Source organism: Eucyclogobius newberryi, unplaced genomic scaffold, assembly GCF_026437365.1.
Source record: "Eucyclogobius newberryi isolate DKJ021-1_F unplaced genomic scaffold, fEucNew1.0.hap1 SCAF_7, whole genome shotgun sequence".
In the NCBI taxonomy this organism is placed as follows: Eukaryota; Metazoa; Chordata; class Actinopteri; order Gobiiformes; family Gobiidae; genus Eucyclogobius; species Eucyclogobius newberryi.
Window position 1 is genome coordinate 5,113,526 of NW_027316389.1, and position 23,802 is coordinate 5,137,327.

Consider the following 23,802-nt stretch of genomic DNA (forward strand, 5'->3'; position numbering starts at 1 on the left):
ATTAGTTTCATGGCAAACAAATAGATGAACAGGAGGCTCCTCCCGGTGGGCGGGGCTTACTCTGAGAAGGATAAATATACTGTGTTCTACTAGACTAGATCCACAGATTGAGAACGACAATTCAACAACAGTGTCCAGATGATACAACTGAACTCCTGGACCAACGAGGGATTACAGAGGTGTCAGGTGTGCTCAGCCTCACGTGTGTCCTTTGCACACGTGCGCTCAGCCTCACGTGTGTCCTTTGCACACGTGCGCTCAGCCTCACGTGTGTCCTTTGCACACGTGCGCTCAGCCTCACGTGTGTCCTTTGCACACGTGCGCTCAGCCTCACGTGTGTCCTTTGCACACGTGCACGTCCTCCTCTCGCTCACAGTCCTGGCACAACACGGAGCAGCACCAGTGAAACTTGCACTCACACTTTGATCTGAGTCGAACCCTGGCCGTGTCGTAGCCCCGCCCACAGCACATGATGTCACAGCCTTCGACGCCGCGAGACGTGCGACTGCACAAGCGACCCGCCGTGCCCAGGGTCCCTGAGGGGGGGGGGGGGGGGGAGAACTGTCAGTTCCAGCTGCACATGGATCTGTGACATGAAGTGATCAGAGTGAGACTGTTCCAGCTGAACTTCAGCAGACGTAAACACGGCGAGATCACGGACTGAACAGCATCTGTGCAGTGTGAGTCTGTGTGTGTCTGTGTGAGTCTGTGTGTGTCAGTGTGAGTCTGTGTGAGTCTGTGTGTGTCTGTGTGTGTCAGTGTGTGTCAGTGTGTGTCAGTGTGTGTCAGTGTGAGTCTGTGTGTGTCTGTGTGTGTCAGTGTGAGTCTGTGTGAGTCTGTGTGTGTCTGTGTGTGTCTGTGTGAGTCTGTGTGTGTCAGTGTGAGTCTGTGTGTGTCTGTGTGAGTCTGTGTGTGTCAGTGTGAGTCTGTGTGTGTCTGTGTGAGTCTGTGTGTGTCTGTGTGTGTCAGTGTGTGTCAGTGTGTGTCAGTGTGAGTCTGTGTGTGTCTGTGTGTGTCAGTGTGAGTCTGTGTGTGTCTGTGTGTGTCTGTGTGTGTCAGTGTGAGTCTGTGTGTGTCTGTGTGTGTCAGTGTGAGTCTGTGTGTGTCAGTGTGAGTCTGTGTGTGTCAGTGTGAGTCTGTGTGTCAGTGTGAGTCTGTGTGTGTCTGTGTGTCAGTGTGAGTTTGTGTGTGTCTGTGTGTGTCAGTGTGAGTCAGTGTGAGTCTGTGTGTGTCAGTGTGAGTCAGTGTGAGTCTGTGTGTGTCTGTGTGTGTCAGTGTGTGTCAGTGTGAGTCTGTGTGTGTCTGTGTGAGTCTGTGTGAGTCTGTGTGTGTCTGTGTGTGTCAGTGTGTGTCAGTGTGTGTCAGTGTGAGTCTGTGTGTGTCTGTGTGTGTCAGTGTGAGTCTGTGTGTCTGTGTGTGTCTGTGTGTGTCAGTGTGAGTCTGTGTGTGTCTGTGTGTGTCAGTGTGAGTCTGTGTGTGTCAGTGTGAGTCTGTGTGTGTCAGTGTGAGTCTGTGTGTCAGTGTGAGTCTGTGTGTGTCTGTGTGTCAGTGTGAGTTTGTGTGTGTCTGTGTGTGTCTGTGTGTGTCAGTGTGAGTCTGTGTGTGTCTGTGTGTGTCAGTGTGAGTCTGTGTGTGTCAGTGTGAGTCTGTGTGTGTCAGTGTGAGTCTGTGTGTGTCAGTGTGAGTCTGTGTGTGTCAGTGTGAGTCTGTGTGTGTCAGTGTGAGTCTGTGTGAGTCTGTGTGTCAGTGTGAGTCTGTGTGTGTCAGTGTGAGTCTGTGTGTCAGTGTGTGTCAGTGTGAGTCTGTGTGTGTCTGTGTGTGTCAGTGTGAGTCTGTGTGTCAGTGTGAGTCTGTGTGTGTCAGTGTGAGTCTGTGTGTGTCAGTGTGAGTCAGTGTGAGTCTGTGTGAGTCTGTGTGTCAGTGTGAGTCTGTGTGTGTCAGTGTGTGTCAGTGTGAGTCTGTGTGTGTCAGTGTGAGTGTGTGTCAGTGTGAGTCTGTGTGTGTCAGTGTGAGTCTGTGTGTGTCAGTGTGAGTCTGTGTGAGTCTGTGTGTGTCTGTGTGAGTCTGTGTGAGTCTGTGTGTGTCAGTGTGAGTCTGTGTGTGTCAGTGTGAGTCAGTGTGAGTCTGTGTGAGTCTGTGTGTCAGTGTGAGTCTGTGTGTGTCAGTGTGTGTCAGTGTGAGTCTGTGTGTGTCAGTGTGAGTGTGTGTCAGTGTGAGTCTGTGTGTGTCAGTGTGAGTCTGTGTGTGTCAGTGTGAGTCTGTGTGAGTCTGTGTGTGTCTGTGTGAGTCTGTGTGAGTCTGTGTGTGTCTGTGTGTGTCAGTGTGAGTCTGTGTGTGTCTGTGTGTGTCAGTGTGAGTCTGTGTGTCTGTGTGTGTCTGTGTGTGTCTGTGTGTGTCAGTGTGAGTCTGTGTGTGTCTGTGTGTGTCAGTGTGAGTCTGTGTGTGTCAGTGTGAGTCTGTGTGTGTCAGTGTGAGTCTGTGTGTCAGTGTGAGTCTGTGTGTGTCTGTGTGTCAGTGTGAGTTTGTGTGTGTCTGTGTGTGTCAGTGTGAGTCTGTGTGTGTCTGTGTGTGTCAGTGTGAGTCTGTGTGTGTCAGTGTGAGTCTGTGTGTGTCAGTGTGAGTCTGTGTGTGTCAGTGTGAGTCTGTGTGTGTCAGTGTGAGTCTGTGTGAGTCTGTGTGTCAGTGTGAGTCTGTGTGTGTCAGTGTGAGTCTGTGTGTCAGTGTGTGTCAGTGTGTGTCAGTGTGTGTGTGTCTGTGTGTGTCAGTGTGAGTCTGTGTGTCAGTGTGAGTCTGTGTGTGTCAGTGTGAGTCTGTGTGTGTCAGTGTGAGTCAGTGTGAGTCTGTGTGTGTCAGTGTGTCTGTGTGTGTCAGTGTGAGTCTGTGTGAGTCTGTGTGTCAGTGTGAGTCTGTGTGTGTCAGTGTGTGTCAGTGTGAGTCTGTGTGTGTCAGTGTGAGTCTGTGTGTCAGTGTGAGTCTGTGTGTGTCAGTGTGTGTGTGTGTCAGTTAACGTAAGTCTTTTTCCTGATGTATTTTCACAAGGGACGCTCTATCACCAGAGTTACTTAGTTCTGCTTTATACTACTGTCGATTCTCGTCTGAAGCAAAAAGAAAGTGTTTTAAATGATCTGGAGTTTAACAGAAGAATGTTCCAAAGTATCAAGTTTAGTAAAAGTCAATACAACATAAAACATGATCTAATATTGACAAATTGAGCATTTATTTAATTATTTGACATAAGGGAACACATTTTTACAATATTTACATAAACTTAAATCCAGTGATGAACAAACTAATGTGACCAAGACATGACCCCACCCCCGCTGACCCCGCCCTCAGGGCTTCAAAATTCAGTTGTATTTAACGGTAAATTGAACCTTAAACCGCTAACGAGGACTTCTATGACCAATTATAGGGCTGTTGGTGAACAAAGAAGATTAGTTTCATGGCAAACAAATAGATGAACAGGAGGCTCCTCCCGGTGGGCGGGGCTTACTCTGAGAAGGATAAATATACTGTGTTCTACTAGACTAGATCCACAGATTGAGAACGACAATTCAACAACAGTGTCCAGATGATACAACTGAACTCCTGGACCAACGAGGGATTACAGAGGTGTCAGGTGTGCTCAGCCTCACGTGTGTCCTTTGCACACGTGCGCTCAGCCTCACGTGTGTCCTTTGCACACGTGCGCTCAGCCTCACGTGTGTCCTTTGCACACGTGCGCTCAGCCTCACGTGTGTCCTTTGCACACGTGCACGTCCTCCTCTCGCTCACAGTCCTGGCACAACACGGAGCAGCACCAGTGAAACTTGCACTCACACTTTGATCTGAGTCGAACCCTGGCCGTGTCGTAGCCCCGCCCACAGCACATGATGTCACAGCCTTCGACGCCGCGAGACGTGCGACTGCACAAGCGACCCGCCGTGCCCAGGGTCCCTGAGGGGGGGGGGGGGGGGGAGAACTGTCAGTTCCAGCTGCACATGGATCTGTGACATGAAGTGATCAGAGTGAGACTGTTCCAGCTGAACTTCAGCAGACGTAAACACGGCGAGATCACGGACTGAACAGCATCTGTGCAGTGTGAGTCTGTGTGTGTCTGTGTGTGTCTGTGTGTGTCAGTGTGTGTCAGTGTGTGTCAGTGTGTGTCAGTGTGAGTCTGTGTGTGTCTGTGTGTGTCAGTGTGAGTCTGTGTGAGTCTGTGTGTGTCAGTGTGAGTCTGTGTGTGTCAGTGTGAGTCTGTGTGTGTCAGTGTGTGTCAGTGTGTGTCAGTGTGTGTCAGTGTGAGTCTGTGTGTGTCTGTGTGTGTCAGTGTGAGTCTGTGTGAGTCTGTGTGTGTCAGTGTGAGTCAGTGTGAGTCTGTGTGTGTCTGTGTGTGTCAGTGTGTGTCAGTGTGAGTCTGTGTGTGTCTGTGTGAGTCTGTGTGAGTCTGTGTGTGTCTGTGTGTGTCAGTGTGTGTCAGTGTGTGTCAGTGTGAGTCTGTGTGTGTCTGTGTGTGTCAGTGTGAGTCTGTGTGTCTGTGTGTGTCTGTGTGTGTCAGTGTGAGTCTGTGTGTGTCTGTGTGTGTCAGTGTGAGTCTGTGTGTGTCAGTGTGAGTCTGTGTGTGTCAGTGTGAGTCTGTGTGTCAGTGTGAGTCTGTGTGTGTCTGTGTGTCAGTGTGAGTTTGTGTGTGTCTGTGTGTGTCAGTGTGAGTCTGTGTGTGTCTGTGTGTGTCAGTGTGAGTCTGTGTGTGTCAGTGTGAGTCTGTGTGTGTCAGTGTGAGTCTGTGTGTGTCAGTGTGAGTCTGTGTGTGTCAGTGTGAGTCTGTGTGTGTCAGTGTGAGTCTGTGTGAGTCTGTGTGTCAGTGTGAGTCAGTGTGTGTCAGTGTGAGTCTGTGTGTGTCTGTGTGTGTCAGTGTGAGTCTGTGTGTCAGTGTGAGTCTGTGTGTGTCAGTGTGAGTCTGTGTGTGTCAGTGTGAGTCAGTGTGAGTCTGTGTGAGTCTGTGTGTCAGTGTGAGTCTGTGTGTGTCAGTGTGTGTCAGTGTGAGTCTGTGTGTGTCAGTGTGAGTGTGTGTCAGTGTGAGTCTGTGTGTGTCAGTGTGAGTCTGTGTGTGTCAGTGTGAGTCTGTGTGAGTCTGTGTGTGTCTGTGTGAGTCTGTGTGAGTCTGTGTGTGTCTGTGTGTGTCAGTGTGTGTCAGTGTGTGTCAGTGTGAGTCTGTGTGTGTCTGTGTGTGTCAGTGTGAGTCTGTGTGTCTGTGTGTGTCTGTGTGTGTCAGTGTGAGTCTGTGTGTGTCTGTGTGTGTCAGTGTGAGTCTGTGTGTGTCAGTGTGAGTCTGTGTGTGTCAGTGTGAGTCTGTGTGTCAGTGTGAGTCTGTGTGTGTCTGTGTGTCAGTGTGAGTTTGTGTGTGTCTGTGTGTGTCAGTGTGAGTCTGTGTGTGTCTGTGTGTGTCAGTGTGAGTCTGTGTGTGTCAGTGTGAGTCTGTGTGTGTCAGTGTGAGTCTGTGTGTGTCAGTGTGAGTCTGTGTGTGTCAGTGTGAGTCTGTGTGAGTCTGTGTGTCAGTGTGAGTCTGTGTGTGTCAGTGTGAGTCTGTGTGTCAGTGTGTGTCAGTGTGTGTCAGTGTGTGTGTGTCTGTGTGTGTCAGTGTGAGTCTGTGTGTCAGTGTGAGTCTGTGTGTGTCAGTGTGAGTCTGTGTGTGTCAGTGTGAGTCAGTGTGAGTCTGTGTGTGTCAGTGTGTCTGTGTGTGTCAGTGTGAGTCTGTGTGAGTCTGTGTGTCAGTGTGAGTCTGTGTGTGTCAGTGTGTGTCAGTGTGAGTCTGTGTGTGTCAGTGTGAGTCTGTGTGTCAGTGTGAGTCTGTGTGTGTCAGTGTGTGTGTGTGTCAGTTAACGTAAGTCTTTTTCCTGATGTATTTTCACAAGGGACGCTCTATCACCAGAGTTACTTAGTTAGTGAGTCTGTGTGTGTCAGTGTGAGTCTGTGTGTCAGTGTGTGTCAGTGTGAGTCTGTGTGTGTCTGTGTGTGTCAGTGTGAGTCTGTGTGTCAGTGTGAGTCTGTGTGTGTCAGTGTGAGTCTGTGTGTGTCAGTGTGAGTCAGTGTGAGTCTGTGTGAGTCTGTGTGTCAGTGTGAGTCTGTGTGTGTCAGTGTGTGTCAGTGTGAGTCTGTGTGTGTCAGTGTGAGTGTGTGTCAGTGTGAGTCTGTGTGTGTCAGTGTGAGTCTGTGTGTGTAACTGTGTGTGTCAGTGTGAGTCTGTGTGTGTCTGTGTGTGTCTGTGTGTGTCTGTGTGTGTCTGTGTGTGTCTGTGTGTGTCAGTGTGTGTCAGTGTGTGTCAGTGTGAGTCTGTGTGAGTCTGTGTGTGTCAGTGTGAGTCTGTGTGTGTCAGTTTGAGTCTGTGTGTGTCAGTTTGAGTCTGTGTGTGTCAGTGTGAGTCTGTGTGTGTCAGTGTGAGTCTGTGTGTGTCAGTGTGAGTCTGTGTGTGTCTGTGTGAGTCTGTGTGTGTCAGTGTGAGTCTGTGTGTGTCAGTGTGAGTCTGTGTGTGTCAGTGTGTGTCTGTGTGTGTCAGTGTGAGTCTGTGTGTCAGTGTGAGTCTGTGTGTCAGTGTGAGTCTGTGTGTCAGTGTGAGTCTGTGTGTCAGTGTGAGTCTGTGTGTCAGTGTGAGTCTGTGTGTCAGTGTGAGTCTGTGTGTCAGTGTGAGTCTGTGTGTGTCAGTGTGAGTCTGTGTGAGTCTGTGTGTGTCTCTGTGAGTCTCTGTGTGTCTCTGTGAGTCTCTGTGTGTCAGTGTGAGTCTGTGTGTGTCAGTGTGAGTCTGTGTGTGTCAGTGTGAGTCTGTGTGTGTCAGTGTGTGTCAGTGTGAGTCTGTGTGTGTCAGTGTGAGTCTGTGTGTGTCAGTGTGTGTCTGTGTGTGTCAGTTTGAGTCTGTGTGTGTCAGTGTGAGTCTGTGTGTGTCAGTGTGAGTCTGTGTGTGTCAGTGTGAGTCTGTGTGTGTCAGTGTGAGTCTGTGTGTGTCAGTGTGTGTCAGTGTGAGTCTGTGTGTGTCAGTGTGTGTCAGTGTGTGTCAGTGTGTGTCAGTGTGAGTCTGTGTGTGTCAGTGTGAGTCTGTGTGTGTCAGTGTGAGTCTGTGTGTGTCAGTGTGAGTCTGTGTGTGTCAGTGTGAGTCTGTGAGTCTGTGTGTCAGTGTGAGTCTGTGTGTCAGTGTGAGTCTGTGTGTGTCAGTGTGAGTCTGTGTGTGTCAGTGTGAGTCTGTGTGTGTCTGTGTGTGTGTCAGTGTGAGTCTGTGTCAGTGTGAGTCTGTGTGTGTCAGACTGTGTGTGTCAGTGTGAGTCTGTGTGAGTCTGTGTGTGTCTGTGTGTGTCTCTGTGTGTCTGTGTGTGTCTGTGTGTGTCAGTGTGAGTCAGTGTGAGTCTGTGTCATCAGTGTGAGTCTGAGTCTGTCAGTGTCAGAAATGGAGCTGTCCAGTGGTGTCAGTAATGAAGAGCTGCAGACGTCTGACTCTGTCCTTCAACACAAACTCATCTGAGCGACTTCTGCTCCCGAGTCTCCTCGCTCGTCTCCTCGCTCGTCCCCTCGCTCGTCCTCGTCTTGCTTCTGTTCATCTTCTCTCTCCTCCTTATCCTTTTCTCCTTCACTCTCCATCTCCTCATCTTCTTTCTCTTCTCCCTTCTATCTCATCTCCTCCCTCCTTGTCTCTAAACTTGTCTCTCTCTCTTCCTCTATTCATCTCATGTGTCGGTCAAATCTCTCGCTGCAGGTGAAGGTCAGACTGACCTTGAGCTTTCCCCGTCACCTCGGAGCCAGTATACTTCATATACTCCTTCCCCCTCTTTCTCCCTCATCTGTACTTCATATACTCCCTCCCCCCTCATCTGTACTTCATATACGAGCCTCTCCCCCCCTCATCTGTACTTCATATACGAGCGTCTCCCCCCCTCATCTGTACTTCATATACTCCCTCCCCCCCATCTGTACTTCATATACGAGCCTCTCCCCCCCTCATCTGTACTTCTTATACTCCCTCCCCCCCTCATCTGTACTTCATATACGAGCCTCTCCCCCCTCATCTGTACTTCATATACTCCTTCCCCCCCATCTGTACTTCATATACGAGCCTCTCCCCCCCCTCATCTGTACTTCATATACGAGCCTCTCCCCCCCTCATCTGTACTTCATATATACGAGCCTCTCCCCCCCTCATCTGTACTTCATATACGAGCCTCTCCCCCCCTCATCTGTACTTCATATACGAGCGTCTCCCCCCCTCATCTGTACTTCATATACGAGCCTCTCCCCCCCTCATCTGTACTTCATATACGAGCGTCTCCCCCCCTCATCTGTACTTCATATACGAGCCTCTCCCCCCCCCATCTGTACTTCATATACGAGCGTCTCCCCTCCTCATCTGTACTTCATATATACGAGCCTCTCCCCCCCTCATCTGTACTTCATATACGAGCGTCTCCCCCCCTCATCTGTACTTCATATACGAGCCTCTCCCCCCCCATCTGTACTTCATATACAAGCGTCTCCCCTCCTCATCTGTACTTCATATATACGAGCCTCTCCCCCCCTCATCTGTACTTCATATACGAGCCTCTCCCCCCCTCATCTGTACTTCATATACGAGCGTCTCCCCCCCTCATCTGTACTTCATATACGAGCCTCTCCCCCCCTCATCTGTACTTCATATACGAGCCTCTCCCCCCCTCATCTGTACTTCATATACGAGCGTCTCCCCCCCTCATCTGTACTTCATATACGAGCGTCTCCCCCCCTCATCTGTACTTCATATACGAGCGTCTCCCCCCCTCATCTGTACTTCATATACGAGCGTCTCCCCCCCTCATCTGTACTTCATATACGAGCGTCTCCCCCCCCATCTGTACTTCATATACGAGCCTCTCCCCCCCTCATCTGTACTTCATATACTCCCTCCCCCCTCATCTGTACTTCATATACGAGCCTCTCCCCCCTCATCTGTACTTCATATATACGAGCCTCTCCCCCCCTCATCTGTACTTCATATACGAGCGTCTCCCCCCCTCATCTGTACTTCATATACGAGCCTCTCCCCCCCTCATCTGTACTTCATATACGAGCCTCTCCCCCCCTCCCTCATCTGTACTTCATATACTCCCTCCCCCCTCATCTGTACTTCATATACGAGCCTCTCCCCCCCTCCCTCATCTGTACTTCATATACGAGCCTCTCCCCCCCTCCTCCCCTGAACACGCGTGTGGAATGCCGTGTTGACTCTGCCTCATGTGCCCGGGCCTGACTGCGCTCTGAGGTATGTGGACATCGCCGAGCGCAGATGAGCGAGCGACGACGGACGAGATTACGCCGACGGTCCAGAGGAGGACGAGGGCGATGGGGGGGCTCGCCGTCCGTTACAGGGACCGCCGTTTAGTCACCCGTTCTGAGCGAGACAGGCGCTCGTCCGGTCCCTTTAACTTTTGACAGGACGTTAAGAAATACGACTATGATTAGCTTTTGACCATGTTATGGCTAATAATAATAATAGTAGTTTTTGCGTAGTTCATCAGGTTGATCGTGACCATAGAAGATGTTTGTGTCATCTGCAAATAATATGCATTTTAATAGTTGAGCCGCACTGAAGAAATTGTTAGTTTAAAGTTAAATAACTTGGGGCCCAATACTGATCCCTGGGGGACTCCACACGCAATGAAAAATACTTTTTTATGAAAACTCTTCCAGTTGCAGTTACTTGAACAGCTTTTGACCCAATTTCCTGCCACACCCTGGACTCTGTACCCTTCATAAATATCATGAATGGTGAATTTATCTGTATATTTTATTGTATTGTATTATATTGATTTTGAACTACAGAACGCTTCAGATCTATTTACTGCACTTGGCATGTTTTTCTCGACTCAATAATTAGCAGTAGTATTTCCCTGGTTGTGAGTAAAAGCAGCAGCAGCAGCAGCCCCAGTCTTACTCACCCGAGTGTGGGTCCCGGGTGCAGTAGTCCGGACTCTCCTCCAGGTAAACCAGGTCGTGTTTCCCGGGCCGGCGCTGCTCCGGGCCCCTGCGCTGGCCCGTGGTGAACCCAGCCCCGGAGCCCGTGCCGTACTGGTTGATGGACAGCTGCGCGGCGCGGCGGTACCTCGACACGAGGTGGTCTCCGGTTCGCCTGAAGTCGGACAGCGCGAGCCAGCAGGTCCTGAGGGTGCACGAGCCGCTGACGCCGTGACACTTGCACTGCAGCGACAGGAAGCGCCGCACGGCCTGAACGCAACAAGCGCCACAACAGTGAACAACAGACTAATGTGTTTGATCATAGAACATTTACGTGATTATAACGGGTTATGAGTTTGTCTAAAACATGCTATAATTTCTACTGATTTGAAGAGATTTGGATGATTTTTGGTGACAAACCATAGAAAAAGATTCGGTTGTGTCGCAGTTCTGACTAAAAACACTAAAGTAGAAGAAAAATAGCCCAAAATAAGCAAAGTCCCAGATGGCACATTTGTCATGTAAAATATGACACGAGTCTGAAATAGTTTTTACTAAAGATTGGTTACAACATTTGCATTGATTTTTTATATTTGTAGAAGCAGGTTTTTGTTTTTTTCTTCCACTCTTTTTTGTGGTTTGTAAAGGATGTAAAGTTGTGATGAACAAGGCTCTGGAGGGATGTGTATTTGTGAGAGTCCAACATACAGGACACATGCACTGAGCCATATTTATTTATTCATCTTTTTTAATCAAGTGAGAACCCCGCCTCTAAAGTGGGTGTGGTTTAGTTTGGTGACGGGTGCACAGACCTTTCGTCCCGCTCGGTTGTTGTGCAGGTTCATCAAGGCCCTGGCATCTCGCTCTTTCCGCTCTCGCGCGTCCACAAACGCCTGGCTGACCCTCACGGCGTGGTCCACGTGGTCCGAGCAGCCGCCCCAGTCGAACGAGCCCCTCTCGTCCCGGGACCGGCCCTTCTTACCGGGGTCACAGGAGCACGAGTCCAGCGCCCCCTGGCTGCAGGCGCGGGCCACCGAGTGCACCACGCCCGCTGACGAGATGGCGTAGAGGAAGGCCACCTCACGGGAACCTAAAAAATATTTAGGACAATTAGCAAATATTGTGCCTGTAAAAGTCTTGGTTGAGGTTTGAGTATCGCATCATTAGCGCAGTGACCCCTGTAGGCCAAGTTACCCCGCCCTAATCTCCATGGAGACCAACGAGCCCCCGTCACTCACCGCGCAACAGCAGCCTCCCGAACAGGGTGTGGTTGTTGGTGGTGTTGCAGTTCCAGCGGTTTGTCCTGAACTGGTGCTGACACTCGTGGATCCAGTCGCTCACTCCGGCCCCGATCACCTTCATCACGGACGGGAACTGTCGACACATCTGCCTCTGCCGGGTCACCAGCCCCGGGACGTGATCACACACCAGGCGAGAGCCCAGCGACCCCATAAACCTGAGAACACACACACACAGCGACTCTGCAACAGCAACTGTCATTGTTCCTCACACAGATCTTCAGCGTGTCATTGTTCCTCACACAGATCTTCAGCGTGTCATTGTTCCTCACACAGATCTTCAGCGTGTCATTGTTCCTCACACAGATCTTCAGCGTGTCATTGTTCCTCACACAGATCTTCAGCGTGTCATTGTTCCTCACACAGATCTTCAGCGTGTCATTGTTCCTCACACAGATCTTCAGCGTGTCATTGTTCCTCACACAGATCTTCAGTGTCATTGTTCCTCACACAGATCTTCAGCGTGTCATTGTTCCTCACAAACATCTTCAGTGTGTCATTGTTCCTCACACAGATCTTCAGCGTGTCATTGTTCCTCACAAAGATCTTCAGCGTGTCATTGTTCCTCACAGATCTTCAGTGTGTCATTGTTCCTCACGCAGATCTTCAGCGTGTCATTGTTCCTCACAAAGATCTTCAGCGTGTCATTGTTCCTCACACAGATCTTCAGCATGTCATTGTTCCTCTCAGATCTGCAGCGTGTCATTGTTCCTCACACAGATCTTCAGCGTGTCATTGTTCCTCACACAGATCTTCAGCGTGTCATTGTTCCTCACACAGATCTTCAGCGTGTCATTGTTCCTCACACAGATCTTCAGCGTGTCATTGTTCCTCACACGGATCTTCAGCGTGTCATTGTTCCTCTCAGATCTTCAGCGTGTCATTGTTCCTCTCAGATCTGCAGCGTGTCATTGTTCCTCACACAGATCTGCAGCGTGTCATTGTTCCTCACACAGATCTTCAGCGTGTCATTGTTCCTCACACAGATCTTCAGCGTGTCATTGTTCCTCACACAGATCTTCAGCGTGTCATTGTTCCTCACACAGATCTTCAGTGTCATTGTTCCTTACACAGATCTTCAGTGTCATTGTTCCTCACACAGATCTTCAGCGTGTCATTGTTCCTCACAGATCTTCAGCGTGTCATTGTTCCTCTCAGATCTGCAGCGTGTCATTGTTCCTCACACAGATCTTCAGCGTGTCATTGTTCCTCACACAGATCTTCAGCGTGTCATTGTTCCTCTCAGATCTGCAGCGTGTCATTGTTCCTCAAAGATCTTCAGCGTGTCATTGTTCCTCACACAGATTTTCAGCGTGTCATTGTTCCTCTCAGATCTGCAGCGTGTCATTGTTCCTCACACAGATCTTCAGCGTGTCATTGTTCCTCTCAGATCTTCAGCGTGTCATTGTTCCTCTCAGATCTGCAGCGTGTCATTGTTCCTCAAAGATCTTCAGCGTGTCATTGTTCCTCACACAGATCTTCAATGTGTCGTTCCTCACACAGATCTGCAGCATGTCATTGTTCCTCACACAGATCTTCAGCGTGTCATTGTTCCTCACACAGATCTTCAGCGTGTCATTGTTCCTCACACAGATCTTCAGCGTGTCATTGTTCCTCACACAGATCTTCAGCGTGTCATTGTTCCTCACACAGATCTTCAGTGTCATTGTTCCTCACACAGATCTTCAGCGTGTCATTGTTCCTCACACAGATCTTCAGTGTCATTGTTCCTCACACAGATCTTCAGCGTGTCATTGTTCCTCACAAACATCTTCAGTGTGTCATTGTTCCTCACACAGATCTTCAGCGTGTCATTGTTCCTCACAAAGATCTTCAGTGTGTCATTGTTCCTCACGCAGATCTTCAGCGTGTCATTGTTCCTCACGCAGATCTTCAGCGTGTCATTGTTCCTCACAAAGATCTTCAGCGTGTCATTGTTCCTCACGCAGATCTTCAGCGTGTCATTGTTCCTCACGCAGATCTTCAGCGTGTCATTGTTCCTCACGCAGATCTTCAGCGTGTCATTGTTCCTCTCAGATCTGCAGCGTGTCATTGTTCCTCACACAGATCTTCAGCGTGTCATTGTTCCTCACACAGATCTTCAGCGTGTCATTGTTCCTCACACAGATCTTCAGCGTGTCATTGTTCCTCACACAGATCTTCAGCGTGTCATTGTTCCTCACACGGATCTTCAGCGTGTCATTGTTCCTCTCAGATCTGCAGCGTGTCATTGTTCCTCACACAGATCTGCAGCGTGTCATTGTTCCTCACACAGATCTTCAGCATGTCATTGTTCCTCACACAGATCTTCAGCGTGTCATTGTTCCTCACACAGATCTTCAGCGTGTCATTGTTCCTCACACAGATCTTCAGTGTCATTGTTCCTCACACAGATCTTCAGTGTCATTGTTCCTCACACAGATCTTCAGTGTCATTGTTCCTCACACAGATCTTCAACGTGTCATTGTTCCTCACGCAGATCTTCAGTGTCATTGTTCCTCACACAGATCTTCAGCGTGTCATTGTTCCTCACACAGATCTTCAGTGTCATTGTTCCTCACACAGATCTTCAGCGTGTCATTGTTCCTCACAAAGATCTTCAGCGTGTCATTGTTCCTCACAGATCTTCAGTGTGTCATTGTTCCTCACACAGATCTTCAGCGTGTCATTGTTCCTCACAAAGATCTTCAGCGTGTCATTGTTCCTCACAAAGATCTTCAGCGTGTCATTGTTCCTCACACAGATCTTCAGCGTGTCATTGTTCCTCACGCAGATCTTCAGCGTGTCATTGTTCCTCTCAGATCTTCAGCGTGTCATTGTTCCTCTCAGATCTGCAGCGTGTCATTGTTCCTCACACAGATCTTCAGCGTGTCATTGTTCCTCACGCAGATCTTCAGCGTGTCATTGTTCCTCACACAGATCTTCAGCGTGTCATTGTTCCTCTCAGATCTGCAGCGTGTCATTGTTCCTCACACAGATCTTCAGCGTGTCATTGTTCCTCTAGGATCTTCAGCGTGTCATTGTTCCTCACACAGATCTTATGACCACGGGATTCGTCTTTCCACACGGTTGTTTCAGAAATGAGAAGCCGCTGCATCAGTCGGGTTTAAATACTGAAGACCGTCACCTGCAGCAGTTCTCCAGCAGGGGGAGACCTTCTTTTTAAATATCGGGCTTCATAAAGGTTTAAATACCGCTTCATTTTAGTCGATGTTATTGTGATCTATTTAGTTTGTTGCCATATTTATTACTGCATCAGCCGATACTGCAGTACCGATACTTTTGCTGAAACTGAATTTGTATTATTTTACCGTAAAAACTGAAGTAAAGTATTATTTGACGGAGAAATGAAACAATATTCCCTCATTTAGTAGAAAACGAGAGAGCGAGACGGAGAGGAGAGCTCCCGAGCTTCTACACGTCTGTGGTTACCGTGGTTTCCAGTCGCGGGTGATTATGTTTCTCTTGTTTTCGCTGCCGTCGTGCCCTTGAGCCAGACACTCAACACCAGTCGCCCCGAGGTTCTATTCCCCGTGTTTTGCTCGAGACGCTGACACTTTGGGAACTCGATGATTCCCAAAGTGTAACGCGTACGCTCCAGAGAGAACGTGATAAAAGACAAATACCATGAAAAGAGTTGAATATTTTAACCAGAAAAGTTACATATACATAATATTTATATACGAGTAAAACCAACAATATTTCATTTGGAGAAAGAGGTAAAAATGGAATAGAAATGACTCATTAAATCAATTAAATACTGATCATGAGTGATGAGTTTAAAAAGTGAAGCTTGGTGAGAAGACAAAACAATCAGGATTTAAAATTGTTATTGTTTTGAAAGTTAATTTAAAAAAATTGTGTAACAGGAGCAGGAGTAACAGCAGCAGGAGCAGGAGTAACAGCAGCAGGAGTAACAGCTGTAGGAGTAACAGCAGCAGGAGCAGCAGCAGCAGCAGCAGCAGCAGGAGTAACAGCTGTAGGAGTAACAGCAGCAGCAGTAACAGCAGCAGGAGCAGGAGTAACAGCTGTAGGAGTAACAGCAGCAGGAGCAGCAGCAGCAGCAGCAGGAGTAACAGCTGTAGGAGTAACAGCAGCAGCAGTAACAGCAGCAGGAGCAGGAGTAACAGCTGTAGGAGTAACAGCAGCAGGAGCAGCAGCAGCAGCAGCAGGAGTAACAGCTGTAGGAGTAACAGCAGCAGGAGCAGCAGCAGCAGCAGCAGGAGTAACAGCTGTAGGAGTAACAGCAGCAGCAGTAACAGCAGCAGGAGCAGGAGTAACAGCTGTAGGAGTAACAGCAGCAGGAGCAGCAGCAGCAGCAGCAGGAGTAACAGCTGTAGGAGTAACAGCAGCAGCAGTAACAGCAGCAGGAGCAGGAGTAACAGCTGTAGGAGTAACAGCAGCAGGAGCAGCAGCAGCAGCAGCAGCAGCAGGAGTAACAGCTGTAGGAGTAACAGCAGCAGCAGTAACAGCAGCAGGAGCAGCAGGAGTAACAGCTGTAGGAGTAACAGCAGCAGCAGTAACAGCAGCAGGAGCAGGAGTAACAGCAGCAGGAGTAACAGCTGTAGGAGTAACAGCAGCAGGAGCAGCAGCAGCAGCAGCAGGAGTAACAGCTGTAGGAGTAACAGCAGCAGCAGTAACAGCAGCAGGAGCAGCAGGAGTAACAGCTGTAGGAGTAACATTCAGCAGCAGTAACAGCAGCAGGAGCAGCAGGAGTAACAGCAGCAGCTGTAGGAGTAACAGCTGTATTTGTACTTTACTTTTTTTAATTAGTAGTTGCAGTGGAAATAGAATTAATTTTAGTAGTCGTAGTAATAGTAGTTCTTGTTCTAATATTAGTAGTTGCAGTAGCAGTAGTAGTAGTTGTTGTAGAACCAGTTTTATAAGTAGTATTTTTATTAGTATAGTTCTTGTGGAAGTTCGTAGTAGTACTAAATGTAGCAGTAGTAGTTATAATTATAGTAAAAGTAGTTTGTACAATAAGTAAAAAGCAGTTCATATAGTGAAAGTAATTCATGCAGTGCTAAAAGTAGCTCTGATAGTAGTCAAAGTAGTTACAGTAGTTTTACTTTTAGTTAGTAGTAGTTGCAATAGTAACAGTAGAAGCTCTAGAAGTAGTAAAAGTAGTTCATGCAACAATAAAAAGTTGTTGCATGAACTACTATGAATTACATATAGTTAAAGTAATTCATGTAGTGCTAAACGTAGTTCTAATAGTAGTTGCAGTAGTTGTACTTTTAGTTTTAGTAAAAGTAGTAGTTGCAATAGTAACAGTAGTAGCTCTAGTAGTAAAAGTAGTTCATAAAGTAAAAGTAATTCATGCAAAGCTATAAGTAGTTGTAATAGTTCTATTAAAAGTAGTAGTAATGCTATGATAAAGTACTGACCACCAGGACTGCTATAAGTAGTTGTAAAAGTAGTAGTAATACTATGATAAAGTACTGACCACCAGGACTGCTATAAGTAGTTGTAATAGTAGTAGTTCTAGTAAAGTAGTAGTAATACTATGATAAAGTACTGACCACCAGGACTGCTATAAGTAGTTGTAAAAGTAGTAGTAATACTATGATAAAGTACTGACCACCAGGACTGCTATATGTAGTTGTAAAAGTAGTAGTAATACTATGATAAAGTATTGACCACCAGGACTGCTATAAGTAGTTGTTAAAATAGTAGTAATACTATGATAAAGTACTGACCACCAGGACTGCTATTAGTAGTTGTAAAAGTAGTAGTAATACTATGATAAAGTACTGACCACCAGGACTGCTATAAGTAGTTGTAAAAGTAGTAGTAATACTATGATAAAGTACTGACCACCAGGACTGCTATATGTAGTTGTAAAAGTAGTAGTAATACTATGATAAAGTACTGACCACCAGGACTGCTATAAGTAGTTGTAAAAGTAGTAGTAATACTATGATAAAGTACTGACCACCAGGACTGCTATAAGTAGTTGTAAAAGTAGTAGTAATACTATGATAAAGTACTGACCACCAGGACTGCTATAAGTAGTTGTAATAGTAGTAGTTCTAGTAAAGTAGTAGTAATACTATGATAAAGTACTGACCACCAGGACTGCTATAAGTAGTTGTAAAAGTAGTAGTAATACTATGATAAAGTACTGACCACCAGGACAGCTATATGTAGTTGTAAAAGTAGTAGTAATACTATGATAAAGTATTGACCACCAGGACTGCTATAAGTAGTTGTAAAAGTAGTAGTAATACTATGATAAAGTACTGACCGCCAGGACTGCTATAAGTAGTTGTAAAAGTAGTAGTAATACTATGATAAAGTACTGACCACCAGGACTGCTATAAGTAGTTGTAAAAGTAGTAGTAATACTATGATAAAGTACTGACCACCAGGACTGCTATAAGTAGTTGTAAAAGTAGTAGTAATACTATGATAAAGTACTGACCACCAGGACTGCTATAAGTAGTTGTAAAAGTAGTAGTAATACTATGATAAAGTACTGACCACCAGGACTGCTATAAGTAGTTGTAAAAGTAGTAGTAATACTATGATAAAGTACTGACCACCAGGACTGCTATAAGTAGTTGTAAAAGTAGTAGTAATACTATGATAAAGTACTGACCACCAGGACTGCTATAAGTAGTTGTAAAAGTAGTAGTAATACTATGATAAAGTACTGACCACCAGGACGCCTCCGCTGTGGCCGTGAAGCAGACTTCCACAAACAGCAGCAAACATAATCCACACACGTTCATCTTCACGGCTCCGGGCGCAGCATTTCCACGGGCGAAGCGTCTACGGTGACCCGGGGGAGAGAGCGCACGGTCCCGGGGAGAGAGCGCGGTGAGCGGCGTGAGGAGAGCGCGGTGAACGGCGTGAGGCGAGCGCACGGTCCCGGGGGAGAGAGCGCGGTGAACGGCGTGAGGAGAGCGCACGGTCCCGGGGGAGAGAGCGCGGTAAACGGCGTGAGGCGAGCGCACGGTCCCGGGGGAGAGAGCGCGGTGAACGGCGTGAGGCGAGCGCACGGTCCCGGGGGAGAGAGCGCGGTGAACGGCGTGAGGCGAGCGCACGGTCCCGGGGGAGAGAGCGCGGTGAGCGGCGTGAGGAGAGCGCGGTGAACGGCGTGAGGCGAGCGCACGGTCCCGGGGGAGAGAGCGGAGGGTGCGCGGCTCATTATACGCGGCGGCGCTGGAGAGAAGCGGCGGCGGCGCGTTAAATGCGCTCTGCGGGCGGAGCGAGGATCTGTCCGGGCGGGTTTGGACCGTGCGTGGGTTTGACAGGAGCGTTTTTTTGGAGCGCAGCCAAAGAGCGAAGGGACGCGGCGCAAGCGGGTCTGGAGCGAGCGCGGGAGGAAGAGGAACCGCGCGTCAAGATGAGTTCGAACTGCATGTAAAGATGAGTTCGAACTGCATGTCAAGACTAGGAACCGCGCGTCAAGATGAGGAACCGCGCGTCAAGATGAGGAACCGCGCGTCAAGATGAGGAACCGCGCGTCAAGATGAGGAACCGCGCGTCAAGACTAGGAACCGCGCGTCAAGATGAGGAACCGCGCGTCAAGACTAGGAACCGCGCGTCAAGATGAGGAACCGCGCGTCAAGACTAGGAACCGCGCGTCAAGTCGAGGAACCGATGCGCTCTGTACCAAACTGAAAGCTGCATTTTTAAGAGTTTTGCACCAGTTTCTCTCCTTGCGTTTCAGAAGTAAATAAACTCCTGTAATAACCAGAGGAAGTAGAAGTACAAAGTATAGTAGTGGTCCAAGAAACTACTCAAGTAACATCTGATTCATCATTCAAACTTTATGTAACGTAAGGGAGAAAATCTGGTATTTTCATTACAAAAAAATGAGAAAATTAAGTCGTATCTGAAATCGTAACGTAACGGTTTCGTCAGTTTCCATCTACCCCCGTCTCCACCCCCGTTCTTCTGTACTAAATCAGCGTTTAAACAAGTAAATGAAATTCTGCTGCGTGTTATGATGTTAAGAGTTTTGAACAGGAAGTCAATGGAACCGTTTCTACTTTTGGGCCATTTAAAGATCAACATTGAGGATTTACAATGGACAAAATGTAAAATAAAGTTCTACTCAACTTTAAGGGCGTATGACAATTTTCTCATTTTGGCTTTCTTTGGTGTATTTATGTTGTATATGTAAATTATAGTTTTACACCAATCGAGTATTTGTGGCGAAAACGTTGAAAACCCTGTAGAAAATACAGGAAATGACATCACACCAGGGACAGGAAGTGACACCACACCAGGGACAGGAAGTGACATCACACCAGGGACATTCGTTCCAGACTTTTATGCAGAATTTACACTAAAGACTTATACATATTTTTATTTGTCAAATAAAACAAAAGTGACATCAGATGAGTTTTGGCCCAGTGTTTGCTGGGTAATTTCCTAGTGTGATGTCATCAATTACAAACAGGAAGTGAAAAAATGTGTTTTTCTGTGATAACATTTGTATAATTTTCAGCTAACTTCTAAATATATTTATCTCAACTGCATTTCAGTTCAACGAGTCGTCCGACCTGTAGGTGGCGCTTTAAAATCGTACATAGAACACAAAGAATAATACGTTGTTTTTAGTACATTTTGCTGGATTAAAGTCCGGCATCTCGTGAAAATGTATATTCTTTGCTTGAAATGTTCCGTAGTGTGACATTAGTTTGTTAACCTTTATTTACACATTTACGCTAAAGAAACGCTCGGGAAAGATATCGACTTACCCCGTTTCATTCGCTTCTCTCCATGGAGGTGACCACGCTTTATGGCTTCAATCTCCAGGAAGAGGAGGTGCCGGACCCTCCACAATAAAAGGTGGTCTATACTTCATTTCAAACATAGCGAGTGTGAAAACATGACATTTACTGAGTGAGAAGTTGTACCTCGGCGTCTTCATTAGCGTTGGCCGGCTCTTCGGTGGGATTATCCGTCCCAAGTTCAGGACGCGGTTTGCGGAAAGGCGCTGTCGCTCCGCGTTTCCTCCGCCTTTGATCTGGAGCGCGGGATTAAAGGCCCGGCCTGGATTTTCCCACGGACCCGGAGCGACGGCGAGACGGGCCGAGCGTTCACGACCTCGTTCCAGACGGACTCGTGTTTGAAAAGTGACGACGATTTAGACATTTATTCAAACCAATTCAACCGAACATGTTAATTTGAACAAAGGAACGTTTCCCCGACGCCAGGCACGGCGCCCTCTAGCGTTGGGACGAGTCTTTACATCAACAAAAATAAAGCAAACTGGGCGCAATGCGTGTCAGGAAAATGGTTAGAAAGTCTTCAACAATCACAGAATCAGCCAAACATATATCAACGTTTCATGACACCGCCCACCGCTATTGGCTTGAATCCCACAACAAACTAAACTGTCGACGAGTGGCTAGTGCTACTCGTCTGATGGACAAAATGTAAAGTTCTACGCTACATAAAGTGCAAATGACAGGTTTTTACCATTTTGGCTTTACTTAGTGTATTTATACCTATTGTACATATAAATTAGTTTTACACACTGTTAGCTCCATTTAGCACCTCATTAGCTGCATTAAGCGCCCTTTAGCACCCCGCTAGCTCCTTTTAGCACCCCATTAGCTCCCTTTAGTGCCCCGTTAGCTCTGTTTAGTGCCCCGTAAGCTCCCTTTAGCGCCCCGTTAGCTCCTTTTAGCGCCCCGTTAGCTCCCTTTAGTGCCCCGTAAGCTCCCTTTAGCGCCCCGTTAGCTCCTTTTAGCGCCCCGTTAGCTCCCTTTAGTGCCCCGTAAGCTCCCTTTAGTGCCCCAATAGCGCCCTTTAGCTCCCTTTAGCACCCCGTTAGCTCCCTTTAGCGCCCTTTTGCCCCCTTTAGTGCCCCGTAAGCTACCTTTAGCGCCCTTTAGTGCCCCATTAGCTCCCTTTAGTGCCCCGTAAGCTCCCTTTAGCGCCCTTTAGTGCCCCATTAGCGCCCTGTTGGCACCCTTTAGCGCCCGCTTCACTGGTCAAGGTGAAGCCGCACACCCTGTCCTTTAGCAAACAGCAGCAGGGCCCCGGCTCCGAGCATGCTCAGTGCTGCCCCCTTCAGGACGCGCCTCCAGCTCGGTTTAGAGGGAGGCCCCGGGACCTCGCAGCAGTCCTCAGCCTGATCCACCTGAACACAACACAAACAGCAGTTACACAAAAGAATGGAAGAACGTCCTGCTCGAGGGCTGTGGTCAATACTGTTCTAGCTAATTATTAAGACAACATTACAGAAATTAAAGCTGAATTGACAAATAAATCCATAATGATCATTTTTAGAAGAATGTAAGCTATTCTAAGAGTATATATATATATATATATATATATATACATACATACATACGAGTAAAAGTACGTACATATTTTTATCAATTCTGCAGAGAGAATAATCATATTTTCGTTAATCTTTTTGTTTATTAGAACAGACAAGCAAGACGTTCAGAGGCACGCCAGCTTTATTCATGAATGTTAATTACACTTTAAATAATGAAGAACTTTTATAACATTTTTTGTGACTTTTTTGTTGTTGAATAAACACATCACAATTTTCACAAATCACAATAATCGACACCACAACTACAACCGCACTTAAAATTAAAACAATCTCTTTACACTCAACTTTGATATTTTGCGTATGGATTGAATATGATGCATTATTTGTGTTGTTCTCAGCCCTTGAACCTGCTCTTGAGGACCTTTAGTTTGGCATCTCATATTTTGGAACTAAAAATAATAGTTTAAAACCAACAAAAGTACATTTAAATCCTTTGCCATTTCCCCAGGGACTAACTGAGCTATTGCGCCATCTACTGGCTGTAGCGGGAAATGCACAGAACGAGTCTGGAGGCGATTTATGGAGTTAAAAACAGCAGAAGGTTCTCATGGATGGAGAAAAGGTCAGTTATGGAGGAGATTCAGAACGGAGTGTTTCTGAGGCTCAGAGGGGAGAGGACTTTATCGAACTGTGAATGAAGCTAAATGTGCTCCAGCCGAGTTTGTGACGAGGAACAGAGCGAGAACAGAGCGAGAACAGGGTTAAAAGAGAGAAAAGAGAGTACATTTTGCATAATATGTGTAACATATATTTGAGTCAAAATAATTCTGCTTCATCCCATTTCCAACTGGTGATCATTCTAAGCCTTTGAGCACATGACCACTACAGCAGTGGAAGCAGAGGCCAGTGGGTCAGGCCTAAACTCTGGGATTACTCCCGGTTCCACGCACAAGTCTCCTCGTTTAAAGCACCGCCCACGGAAAAATTCGACCGAAGGACTTCCTGTTGTAAACACTCGGCCAACGCACACTTCAGAGGGATAAACCGCACACTTCAGAGGGATAAACCGCACACTTCAGAGGGATAAATCGGGCACTTCAGAGGGATAAATCGGGCACTTCAGAGGGATAAACCGCGCACTTCAGAGGGATAAACCGCACACTTCAGAGGGATAAATCGGGCACTTCAGAGGGATAAACCGCGCACTTCAGAGGGATAAACCGGGCACTTCAGAGGGATAAACCGCGCACTTCAGAGGGATAAACCGCGCACTTCAGAGGGATAAACCGCGCACTTCAGAGGGATAAACCGCGCACTTCAGAGGGATAAACCGCGCACTTCAGAGGGATAAACCGCGCACTTCAGAGGGATAAACCGCACACTTCAGAGGGATAAATCGGGCACTTCAGAGGGATAAACCGCGCACTTCAGAGGGATAAACCGGGCACTTCAGAGGGATAAACCGCGCACTTCAGAGGGATAAACCGCGCACTTCAGAGGGATAAACCGCACACTTCAGAGGGATAAATCGGGCACTTCAGAGGGATAAACCGCGCACTTCAGAGGGATAAACCGGGCACTTCAGAGGGATAAACCGCGCACTTCAGAGGGATAAACCGCGCACTTCAGAGGGATAAACCGCGCACTTCAGAGGGATAAACCGCGCACTTCAGAGGGATAAACCGCGCACTTCAGAGGGATAAACCGCACACTTCAGAGGGATAAATCGGGCACTTCAGAGGGATAAACCGCGCACTTCAGAGGGATAAACCGGGCACTTCAGAGGGATAAACCGCGCACTTCAGAGGGATAAACCGCGCACTTCAGAGGGATAAACCGCGCACTTCAGAGGGATAAACCGCGCACTTCAGAGGGATAAACCGCGCACTTCAGAGGGATAAACCGGGCACTTCAGAGGGATAAACCGCGCACTTCAGAGGGATAAACCGCGCACTTCAGAGGGATAAACCGCATACTTCAGAGGGATAAACCGCACACTTCAGAGGGATAAATCGGGCACTTCAGAGGGATAAACCGCGCACTTCAGAGGGATAAACCGCGCACTTCAGAGGGATAAACCGGGCACTTCAGAGGGATAAACCGGGCACTTCAGAGGGATAAACCGGGCACTTCAGAGGGATAAACCGGGCACTTCAGAGGGATAAACCGGGCACTTCAGAGGGATAAACCGCGCACTTCAGAGGGATAAACCGCGCACTTCAGAGGGATAAACCGGGCACTTCAGAGGGATAAACCGGGCACTTCAGAGGGATAAACCGCGCACTTCAGAGGGATAAACCGGGCACTTCA

General features: G+C 47.8%; 2 protein-coding genes across 2 annotated transcripts in view; both read right to left on the minus strand.

The window, feature by feature from the left end:
• Window positions 1–3,704: 3,704 nt before the first annotated feature.
• On the minus strand, window positions 3,705–17,982 carry wnt2 (wingless-type MMTV integration site family member 2). Its single transcript, XM_072435278.1, has 5 exons — window positions 17,904–17,982; window positions 11,184–11,401; window positions 10,758–11,035; window positions 9,930–10,215; window positions 3,705–3,936 (listed from the first exon to the last, which is right to left on the minus strand). Exons 1-5 carry the CDS (start codon window positions 17,975–17,977, stop codon window positions 3,731–3,733), a joined length of 1,062 nt encoding a protein of 353 aa, XP_072291379.1. The 5' UTR covers window positions 17,978–17,982; the 3' UTR covers window positions 3,705–3,730.
• A 3,184-nt stretch (window positions 17,983–21,166) lies between these two features.
• The window catches only part of asz1 (ankyrin repeat, SAM and basic leucine zipper domain containing 1), a 30,725-nt gene continuing 28,089 nt past the window's right edge, over window positions 21,167–23,802 (minus strand). The window contains exon 11 of the mRNA XM_072435586.1: window positions 21,167–21,348. Within this exon, the coding sequence (XP_072291687.1) occupies window positions 21,193–21,348 (156 nt within the window). The 3' untranslated portion in view covers window positions 21,167–21,192. The remainder of the gene's footprint in view (window positions 21,349–23,802) is intronic.